The 11,766-nt window shown below is 43.9% G+C and overlaps 1 protein-coding gene across 9 annotated transcripts; it reads right to left on the reverse strand.

Annotated features, from left to right (window-relative positions):
• Nucleotides 1-518: 518 nt before the first annotated feature.
• On the reverse strand, nt 519-10,300 carry RBM4B (RNA binding motif protein 4B). Of its 9 annotated transcripts, XR_006551432.2 has the most exons (6): nt 10,157-10,299; nt 9,073-9,496; nt 3,956-4,220; nt 3,544-3,761; nt 1,785-2,006; nt 519-1,198 (listed from the first exon to the last, which is right to left on the reverse strand). XR_006551432.2 is itself a non-coding variant. In XM_006044344.4 (4 exons), exons 2-3 carry the CDS (start codon nt 9,482-9,484, stop codon nt 3,553-3,555), a joined length of 1,080 nt encoding a protein of 359 aa, XP_006044406.1. In that variant the 5' UTR covers nt 9,485-9,496; nt 10,157-10,299; the 3' UTR covers nt 519-1,117; nt 3,544-3,552. The 9 variants fall into 9 exon arrangements, 4 of the variants coding, with proteins under 4 accessions (XP_006044406.1, XP_044799676.1, XP_006044407.1 ...); XR_006551430.2 differs by having other exon boundaries at nt 519-1,117; nt 3,544-4,220; XR_006551429.2 differs by having other exon boundaries at nt 3,544-4,220.
• Nucleotides 10,301-11,766: the final 1,466 nt, after the last annotated feature.

Consider the following 11,766-nt stretch of genomic DNA (forward strand, 5'->3'; position numbering starts at 1 on the left):
ATTTTATTGAAGATTATCACTGCCACTTATGAATACCCTAGTTGCTTTTCTGCTCAAAATACTGACATATCCCCACATCATCATAACTATTTTATTCATTTTAGCCAAAGTCTAATTCTAGTTTAAATTGTGAATTTAAATGAACATATACTGTGAAGTCAAATTGAGTCAATATGACAGGTCCCTGTTCTAACTCAACCTTTTCCTGACACAGGGTTCTCTTGTGGGGCTTTTATCACTACTAACCTGGGTTTGCTGGTGTATGAACGGGAAAAAGCAGCACTGGTTATTTACAGAGGAGGAGCCTGACCACTAGGTGTAGCATACTTATTAGTGTCTCAAGATGCTGGCTAATTCATCTCCACTCAGTGCTGAGGCTGTAGTACTTATCTCACTAAATACTCTTCATGTAAATTTCAGATTTCTGTTCTTCCACTGAAGTTTGTAGTTTGAGCACAACTGAGAAAGAACCAGAAGACATTTGTAGTAAATTAAGTCATACAAATACAAAAAGATACTTAAGTGTTAGAAACGTTTATTTGTCAAAATATATATAAAAAAAAAAAAGTGGGAGAAGTGGAGTAAAACAAGGCTAAATTTCAGCTACTGCTGTACCACGATCACAGGTCAGACATAAAACAAAACAAAACAAACAAAACAACAACCAAAACCCCAATGGTCCTAGCAATTTCAGAAGATTAGCTTCAGTGTTAAGAGTCCAGAGCTAACAGAGAAGAGTAAAAGGTTGCTTGCCTCTACGTGGTCATTTTAAAGGGAACGGAGATGTTGCAGGTAGGCAGGGAGAAGGGGTCAACTCCTAAGGAAAGCAAGATAAGAGGGATCCCACTGTACAGGAGAAAGGGGACGCCAACAGAATCCTTACCTAGGGCTGCTCAGAGGCTGGGAACGTGAGGAACAGAAAGGCTACAGAGACTAGTACCAGGAGGAGAGAAAAGTGAACGTAGAAGAATTAAATTAAGAAAGAAAACATAGTTGGTCACAAACTCCTTTGTTTACTGAAACATGAAGCAATGGAAACATCCCGGCAAAGGGGACCGCGCGGAGCAAGTTCTCATATATGACCGCAGCCCGAGGGTTCAGTCCGCAATTATCCTACCTGAAAGAGAGCACAACACAAGAGGCTTACACAATGCCTGGAGAGCAGCTTGGCTCCGAGTACAAGGGCCCTGGTCCCGTCCTGTATTCCAGGGGGAAAAAGAACAGAACAAAACAAAACCAAGTCAGACTGGGTCAAAGTTACATCTCATGTAATACCTTTCTACTATGGCTATATATAGGAGTCTACTTATATACAGAACAAGAAGCAATCTGTCTGGAAGACTGCTGTATTGGTGATAAATATATCTTTCTCATTTGTTTACCCATCTTTTAGGTAAAACTACTTCTGTGATACAAGGCTACTGTCACTGAAACAAAGGGCATACAGATACCAAGAACCATAATTTAATTTTTGGTTTCAAAAAATCAGAAGATGCTAGGTCTCAAATATGGTCAATTATGCTATTCTAAATATGTCTCATTTTCATCTTTCATATATACACATTTTCAGAAATGACAATCATAAAGGGTTTCAAGGAGTGGTTCATCCTCCAACACACCTGCATTGTCACACGGTCACAGATTTAGAGTCAGTTACAGTAGTTCCTTTAATTGACCAAATCTCCCTTACCAAACAAGAGAAGAAATCCTAAATTCTCTAATTCTTCCATTGGTGATGGGAACTCCAGACACCAATGGCTGGGGGAAAAAAAAAGTTAACTCACACCAAGTTCCTCTACTTATTACAGACAAAGGGCCAAATCTTGGTCTTGATCTGTGCCAATCGACTTCAAAAGTTGTGACGTTCTTGAATCAGTTCTGCTAGGGTGAGACCCGAATTTGGATCCCCAACAGTTCTGGAGTATTTCATCCTGGCAGCCTCATTAACATCAGGCTCCTGGGACTGCAACCAACTCAGGGTTATTCAGTCCATATGAGGTTCATACCTGGAAGGTAAGTTTCTTTAACAGTCATCACTAAAAAGAGGTTAGTTGAACAACCACTGCTAGCAGTCAAAAACCACGTAAACATACCTTAGTAATACTTTAAAGACCACAATATATACTATTTAATGTTTAACTTTGGAACATAGTTGAGAGAAATGTACAGTTATCTAGAAGACACCACCTTACTCTAGAGGCATATCCTGACTTCATGGAAGACCAGCAGCATTAAGAGATGAATGGCAGACTACACTAGTTGTTAAGACGATCTACTTCATGCACATGGACACTCGCTGCTACACAGGAGTCACAGCGCATCCCTGTCTTGTCAGTCACACAGGATATAACATCACAGGTTCATACATTTGCTTCTCACTAAGCAAAAGGGAAAATTCCTGTCACTTGGTTTTCTTCTACTCATACATCAAAGAGGTCTGTTAAGAACCCTGGAAACTCGGTGGTAACTCAGTTTAACTTTCCTACTGGGCCTCCAGTTCTGCTGATGCTCAATTTCAAGGTACTAGGTATCAATCTCTAGATACTCCAATTATTCTTGACATTCCAACATCTTTGCTTACATTACCTGAAGGAGGAAAAATTAAACTGCCAGGGTTACCATCAATGGGATTTCATACACTTCAGAAAACTACCTGTTTAATCTAGCCCTTTACATGTTCTCAAACAAAAAAATCCCCCAGATTTGCTGGAAGCAATGGGAAGTGTCAGGCTCTCGACAGTAGCATCATAAGCCATGCAGAAATACAGCTAGGTGCCCATGGAGAACAAGATGCTTACTAATAAGGAAGGGACCCACGGAATCCAGAGTAGACAGTGGCATTAAAACATTGCTTTCCAGCAAGTATCTTGGAACTAAATGCCTAAAACTCAAAGGATTTTATTTGGCTTATATATTAGAAGAGTTTTTTCTGATAAAGGCTCATGAGCTAAATAGTAGTTTCATTAGCAAACTGGAAATCTGAAGTTAGTTTAAATCCTCAATGGTGACATTAACTTCTGAACCTGTACTCTTCAACGTACATCACAGTGACTTTTGTGGTGGAAAGAGAAAGTGGTTTTGGACTCAGGTAGGCCTGACTATGAATTCTGGCTTTACTTCTCAATCACCAGATGACATCAGACAAAGCACTTAACCTCTCTGGGCCTTAGGTTCCTTGCTCCGTAAAAGGAAGTGTCTTAAAGCCTCGCTGTATCATTGGACGATGTGTGTGCGGAGTACTCAAGTGTTCTCTTCAACTGTTTCCTGTAACCCGGATCTGCTTACATTTGATTAAAGAACAATATCCTAATAATCTGAGTTGTTGTTTTCCCGGGATGGACAAGTTGGTTGGAGTTGTAAATGAAGACCTCAACAAGCCAAATGAAGTTCTGGCCTAGAGAAATATTTAAGACTAAAATGCAGTGACTACCTTTCGGATACTGTCCTGACAGCAAACAGGTGGCTTTAGCCTCCTCTATGTGGCAAGGTCTCCTTTCTGGGGAACTAAATGGAATCTCTTAACCACACCCACCCCACTCTCACCTCCAGTTTTTAAAAGGCTGAGTACCGTGCTCGGTCCACATACTGCTCCCGTTCATACCGGGCCATGTCATACAGAGAATTCCGTGCAGCTGCTGAAGCCTGAGACAGCTCGCTCTCTGGCCCATAACCGTAGCCCTCTCCGACTGTGGGGAGTACAGCTGCACCACGACGCAGGGGGCTCCTGTCCCTTCCGTAATAGGAGGAAGTGGTGGCAGCGGCAGCAGCCATAGCAGCCGAGGCGGCGGCAGCGCCTGAGTTTGGCAACAGGTGTCTGTCGTAGGGATCAACGGAAGTGGAGTTGAGGTGACTGGTCACAGCTGTGTTCTGGACTTGAGGCAGATGAGACATGGTCTGCTCTGCATAGTTGTACGCGGAAGCTGCTGCTGCTGCTGCCACTGCCTCGTAAGAGCGGACTCGGTAACGCTTATAGTAGTCAAGTGCTCCGTATGCGTCGTTGTAATACACGGATTCCCCGTAGCCCATGGTGTAAGGTGTGCGCACCGCTCCATACTGTTCATTATACTGCTCGGTAAAGTCCGCCACACGGCCCGAACGATCTACTGGACACTCTTTGGACCAGTGCCCCTCTTTCCCACACCGATAGCAGCCACTCTGGTCTCCCATCCCAGGGGCAGTGCGAAGCCGGCTGGTGGACAACTGCACGTGCATTCGTTTGCCTTTAGGAAATAGATGTAAGAAGATTTATTATAACTCATTAACCTTCCTTGTCTTCCCCAAAATCAACTAGTTGGCAAAAGACACACAAACATACACACACTCCTACAACCCTATTTCAACAATCCCCTCCAAAAAAGAAGCTGAAGTTTTAACAGATGAGACTTAGAAAATCTGAGTCCTCAGAAACCAGTCAATACTTTCTACTTACACCAGTAGACCGGGATTCCCTCCTACTTCCGTCTCCAAGACTTTCTTCTCCCCAGCACAGAAATTGAGAGTTTCCACTTTTCAATACTATTATCAAAACCTGACAGTTTTTCCAAATCAAATATCCAACACCACCTCAGTTATGCTCTGCATAGTAAAGCATCTTACCAACCTCTCACTGATGTACTCAGGGCCATGTGAGGCCTAACCATGTACTGCAGCTTAAAAGCCACAGCGTACGCGTCCATCTTGTTTCTCCAGCCGTTTTTGTAAGTGTCACCGGAAGGCTATGTTGGATACACAGATCATACCTGGCACATCATCTGCTTCAACTCCAGGACCTCTTAAGAGTTAGTTATAAGACCTTCCAGACTTCAACCCCACCCCCACATTGCTTTTTAAGCAAAGGTGAATCCACGCCTGCTGTGGAAAGAAAACCATCTACCCAGGTCTCTCAACAACAAGAGATGGTTCTTGAAGCAGTACTGGTTTCTTAGGGACAGTGTGTTTTCATATAATGGAATGATTGGCATTTCATCCTGTTATGCAGTAAACTACATAAACCTGTAAACAGTTCTTTACAGGGAACTGTCTACTTGTTAGAAAAATGCAGCACTGGGCTAAAGGCTTCAGGGCACCCGTACAAACAAGCCACATCCATCCATACTTGCAGGAAATGACCAGCACAGGAACAGCTAAGAGAAGAAACAATCTTTGCCTGGGCTTGTGTACAACCAAGCCCAGGGACCCTTGCTAATGAAAGCATCCAAGGTCTTTAAAAGCAGTTTGAGAAAAGGCATATTCTTGGCAGCATTTGGTGCCAAACTGCCTAAGACTTTGGAGATCAAGTCAATGCTTTACAGATCATAGCCAAAAGCAGCCAGTACAGATGTAGAGGAACTGGGGCTTTGCATCACTCTAAAGGGCTGCTCAGGACAAATCCCCCCTCCGCGATCAGCAGGTTGCTCTCTCTATAACAGACCTTGTTCTGGATGCAGCTATGCGGTAGGAGGCCTCGTGCTCCACCATCCTGTTGGAAACAGCCCGATTCAGGACGGCAGCCAGAACAGCGCCATGCACTGACCCTGAGAGGGGAGCGGGTTAGTGCGGTAACATCACTTTAGTCAAACTCAGTTCTGCCCGATGTCCAACATTCCTACCACCCCAGTTTCTAGTAGCTGCTGCCTCAAACTTAAAACCCTTTCTTTAGCAGAAACAAAGGTGCTCAGGTTTTTACTTCCAGCTCCTAGTAGAGAGGCAGCACCCACCATAAACACTGATACAGTCAGCAAGATACCAAACAGCAATTTAATATGAAAGCAGCATTTAGCCATCCCATTATTTTCAGAGATATAGATACTCCCATTCTTAGAAGTTATTACAGGTCAAATGCTAACTGTGCTTAGAACAGAAACACACGGAGTTTTGCCCCAATTTATATCCCAAATGTAGAATTCCCTATAATTTGTACTGGAGGGATTACAAGCTATTTGGCTTTCAAACATGCATGGTGACATTAAACTTGTGTGATAGACACAAACTGTTTCAATTCTGAAGTCAGTGTAACCATGCCAATCTAAAAAGCAGCCAATCCAGAGACCTAGAAGTACATTTTCAAGGAAAATATGTAACTTAGTCCTTTACAGATTATGGGTCCATTTTTTTTGAGAAACAAAACCCAGTGATTTTTTTCCCCCTTGATGTTTCTATTACTACATACAATCTCCACCACTGCTTTTAGAGTGGAACTCAGAAGTTTATAAACATCTGTAGTAGCTGTAAAAAGGATTCAGGTAAACAACTCTTTAAATCTAGAACTAAAAGATCTACAACAGAAGTGATAGATTTTTTTCACATGATCTTTCCAAAGGTGGTAACCAGGTGTTTAATTTAAATTTCCTAAAATTCTTATGATAATTGAAATATACTGTGCTTCTCTATTACCTTAAGGAACTAATGCAAAGAAAACTGAAAGATTAAATTCTACTACTCTACTACACTTGGAGAGGCCAAAAGCTTAAAAATTTTCTGAAATCTCCAAAAAAATTACTGAGGTATGTTGCCAACATTTCCCAGAAAACCAGCCTCCACCGCCCACAAGTGTTTTCTTTTGAAAGAAAGAGGTGGGCAACCTGAGATCCTCAATGCTGAGCTCCTACCAAGTAACAGGACCCACAGATTAGGGATATAGCGTGATATACAACTGTACTCCAATTTAATGTTTATTTACACATTGGTGAAAAACAAAACACATAAACTCATGTAACATTCCCAGCTCAGCTGCCTGAGTTATTACTTGGGAATAGCTTCTTCAGGGTCTTTCAATGCAAACTGCTTGCTAAGTCAGTAGCGGTTCAGTTCACTGCTGTTTATGGGGAGGAAACAGATCCCCAGAGACTCAGGTAAACTCAGATTTTGCTGCTTTCTTTTTAAGTCGTACAATCAGGACGCCTCAGTAGCAGCCATTAACATATAAAGGTTCAAAAGATGACCAAAGTGGCACTCTTAAGAGGTCCCCTTTATTAGGAGATGAGTAAAAAGGCTTTATGAAAAAAATGACAAATTGGTATCTAGATTGTATTTTCTGTAAGACTGCAACTTATTATCCAATGCTAAACTTTCTCTTGTCATCTGGAAAAAAAACAGAGCTGGTTATAAAAATGTCTGTACGTAAAACATAACAAAAAGTTGAGTGCTTTCTCTAGAGGGCCCAGGCTAAGAACATGAAAACCAAATAAAGGATACTTTTTTCCCCCCAATAATGACGTTTAAAAAAATCTCATGGATCATTGTGTTATTACATCCTGAATGAAACCCACTGTATTAAAACACATTTCTTTCAAGCCAACCCCCTCTCAATTAACTGACATCCATATACCTATTTCTGATCCTATTCTTTTACTCAATAGCATATTAAAAAGGTAAAGACAAGCATTATTACACTAGAACATCGCTGCAGTTTGTACCAGACTTTAACTGCATTCTTTCACATTTTGCTTGTTACCTATCAAGAGAGAACTCCCATTTCCTCCAACACTGTCCATTCATGATGCCCTCCTTCATCCAATGAAAATAATTCAGGGTATTTTTAAACGTATCTGAAGCGCAACAGCTTTCCAAAATAATAGAAGACCAAATATAAATGAGGAACGGTATTACATTTTAAAGAAGCTTCTAACCATCATAGAAACATTTGTTGTTGCAAACACCACTCACCTTTTATCACACAGTGCTTTACTGTCAAAGCACTTTCACATCTATTGCCTCATTCTAGCCTCACTACCGTCCTGTGAGGGAGGTACGGCAGGGATCATTATAACTCTATTTTACAAATGGGGAAAATGAAGCACAAAGAGGTTAAAACGCTTGTCCAAGATCATATGACAAGTAAATGGTAGCAAGTCTCTACAATTTTTGCCCTGTGCTTTAAAGAGCAGCTAAAAGCCAGGACACCACTGGCTGAAGCCAGAAATATCTGATGTATTATCTGCAATCTCTACTATCTGCAAACTTTCTTACCCTTTTCTGGTCAACTTTTCCTCTTCTCCATTTCTTTTCTGTTTTCTAGATTTAGTAGAGGACCCTTAAGTACGTCTTTACAACCCTTTTAAGGCTACTCAGAGAAAAAAATGATCTTAATTTATAAACCTGAAAAGTGGATGTAAACATGTGGTCTAAGATGACACTATCAACAAAAAGCTTGCAGACAGTGCTGTACAGCAGAACTTCCTGTGATGCTGTAAACGTCCTGTATCTGCACCGATACAGTCACCACTCGCCTGTATGACTTCTGAGTACTTGAAATGTGCGCAGCACAACTGAGAAACGGAACTTAAACATTTATTTAATTTCAACTTAGTGGCCACACGGGGCTAGTGGCTACCGTATCAGCACAGTTCCAGAGATTCTTCAACCTCCTGTAGTACTAATGACAACGTATGTACTTTTATTAATGATATAAATAATTCGATACGACACTCTAATCGGAATCTTCTCAGAGGCAGAACCATAATTCCCATTCAACCTAACATTTTTAGAAATGTCCTTTTCTCCCTTTAGGATTAAATAATAGTATGTGGAGCAGAATACACAGCACAGTTTTTGGCTCTGCTCATATAGTTCATCACATACTGAACAAATTTGAGTACTCAAAAGATAACCCCCCAAAATCAGATTCACCACCCAGATTTATAATACAGAGATTCTTAAAGATGTCTTTGTTCTTTCCCATCACAGCCCATTGCCCAGGGCAGTAAGGAATATAAGCCCTATGCATTTAAACTCTCAAATATATAAGGCTTCCTCATCATAACAAAAGAAGCAAGTAAGCCACAGACCTTTATCCTCTTCTCCCATTTGCAGATTAAACTTCCAACAGCACCCAAATGAATGACGCTTGCAGGAAAAAGTGACCTACCGTTTGTGATTCTACAAAGTTGTTGAGAAACATCTTGGCAAATCTGAAAAGGAGAAGTGTGCTTCTCCAAGAGTTAAGTTGTGTTTAAGCATGGTAAACATACATATTATTTCCAGCTAAAGTAGAATGGAAGACACCACCCTGCCAGCCCCATGGTCCTGTGTCCTTGCCTCTGTCTACACCTAGACCCCACTCGGTTTTGCCACCCAGGCCCCAGAGCAGTTCACCTTGAAACTCTGTGTTGTCAAGGCCCCTGATGGCCTCCACTGCATCCTCAGCCCGCTCCATGTGTACAAAGGCATAATCTTTCACGATGTCACATTCGATGACTGGACCGTACTCCTCAAACTTGGCCCGGAGCTCTTGGTTGGTACAAGTAGGACTGATGTTGCCTACATGCAACTTGGTTGAAGCTTTGCTCTTATTCTTGCTGGCTTCCACGTTGATGTTCACCCCGTGCAGCTTGTAGTGGTGCAGGTTGCGGATGGCATCCTCGGCCGCCGTCTTGTCCTCTATGTGCACAAAGCCGTAGTTCTTAATGATGTCACATTCCAGCACCTTCCCATACTGCTCGAAGAGAGAGCGGATCTCCTGCTCTGTGGCCTCCCGGGGCAGGTTTCCGATGAACAGCTTCACCATCCTGACAAGAGCCTGAAAGAGAAGAAAGGAGATTTTCAGAAGTTAGAGGCGAAAGTTTCAATGCACTGCATTTTGGATTAATCCTCCCAAGTTCTTGGCACCTTCAAGATGCTCACACAGACGTTCCTTCTTTTTTCAGTAGCGGGAGAAAGGTTAGCTCTTAAGGAGTAGTGTGAGCTGTGTGTAACACGCGAACGGGTCGGTTGTCAGCATGCATTGCATAGTCCCTCGTGGAATAAGGCGCATTTTAAGTAACAGGGTTAGCTTGAAATACTCCTGTTTTGGGGCAGGTAAGAGAAGAATCCAAATGTGGGGAAGAGGCATACATCTAACTGTCCCTGGTAACAAGGTTTTGGAGGGAAATCTGTGTACCTCTCTTCCGTGAAGCATCACCGTTCAAAATACTTTTAAGAATAAAAAGGCCCCCTCTGCCCCAACTGGGAACCCCCACCCCCGCCCTGGCGACCCAACTCCAGTGCCTTCTCCCCAACAAAGACTCGACTCGACCCCTGCCCCGCCCCCTCCGGAGACCCGGCCCCGCCTCCTCCCGTTGTCTTCCCCGGACCTCCCGCACCAAGAGAAGAAACCCAAACCCGGGGCCATCCCCGTCCGCCAGAGGCCCGGCCGGCCCGGCTCTCAGGCTCCCCACACACCCACAAGAACCTTGCGCACCTCCGGGTGGCAGCAGCGCTGGCGGCGGCTCCCGCGTCAGAGAGAACCCTACAAAATGGCGACGGCCGCTCAAACCTCGGCGCGACCGGGCCTTTCTCGCGCGCCACCTGACGCACGCGCGAGTGCGCGCTGCCCACCCCCTCCTCACCCTCGCGGGAGCCAGGCGACCAATCCCGCGGCCGCGTACAAATGGCCGCCCCGGGCTCGGCTCCCAGTCGCCCCGATAGGGGGCGGGGCCCGCGGATGTCGGCGCGGCGGAGCGGAGGTCAGCCCGCCCCCTGGCCCGGCTAGCCAATCAACACCTTGGACGGTGGTGTGGGTGGGGGTCGGCGCTCACGCGTCAGAAGGCTCTGGGCGCAACCACTGCCTTGGTGAAATCGGAAGCCCGGGAGTCACAGTGGATCATAATGGATCTATTCACAATGGATCGTGCTGTTGGGCCGTGTCGGGGGGCGGAGGTGGGGAAGGACGGCCGCCGCTGATGACAAAGGGTTATCCCACTGACTCCCCGAAAAGCGGGTTTTCTTAGCAATCGGCCAGCCTGTATGGTAGCTTGGGGCAACATTTTAGGAATACAGGTGGGCCACATTTCAAGCAAACCTGGCTTTTTTTTTTTTTTTTTGGTAGAGCTTTGTAACATAATTCAAAAATTTTTAATTGCAAACATGTACTTCATTGGTGAGGAAACAGAACCGAAGATGGCAGAGCTGAGATAGCTCGTAGAGGCATTCTATCCAGGCTACACTCAAATCAGTTGGGTTTTGTTTGTCACATATACACGAAGGCTGCTTTTCTCTCCCTAGCTAGAGAATTAAGCTCTAATTATGTGTCCTTAACAGTTCCTGATTCGTGGTGAGCACACCAACGAATGCTTGGTATAGAGGACCAGAGAGGTTTCTTGTTTTGGGGACAGGCCAGGGTCTCCACCTCTAGACCAAGCTGCTGGAGGACAGGGCAACTGACCGGGGCATTTTCTAGCTTTCAGAATGCAACTGTGGTCCAAGGGCACCTCCTGCTGGCAAAAAGGAAGTTACTAAGGGGGATTACTCACTGACACCTTTGGACAAAGAATAGACGTTTATGGAGATTGATGGACTTAGCTTATCTGCAAGTAGAGCACGCCAGGATGTTTGTCCAGTCATCATTCCTCCTTGGTATCTTTTCTGATACTATCAGGCACAAACTGCATGCCGTCCTCTTCCTCTCCAGCTACTTGGTTACATTTCTTTTACTGAATTCTTTGTTTTCCACCAATTTCAGAAGAGGCACTGTCCTTCCAATTCTGATAACATTCATGCTTATCTCCCACCTAATTCTATTTAACCCTCCCCTTGAGTAGCCATCATGGTCAACAAAAGAGTCCGAAATGCAGTACTTGGATGCAATCTCAAAAACGACAGAATGATCTTTGTTTGTTTCCAAGGCAAACCATTCAATATCACAGTAATCCAAGTCTATGCCCCAACCAGTAACGCTGAAGAAGCTGAAGTTGAACGGTTCTATGAAGACGTACAAGACCTTTTAGAACTAACACCCCAAAAAGATGTCCTTTTCATTATAGGGGACTGGAATGCAAAAGTAGGAAGTCAAGAAACACCTGGAGTAACAGG

Source organism: Bubalus bubalis, chromosome 5, assembly GCF_019923935.1.
Source record: "Bubalus bubalis isolate 160015118507 breed Murrah chromosome 5, NDDB_SH_1, whole genome shotgun sequence".
NCBI lineage: Eukaryota > Metazoa > Chordata > Mammalia > Artiodactyla > Bovidae > Bubalus > Bubalus bubalis.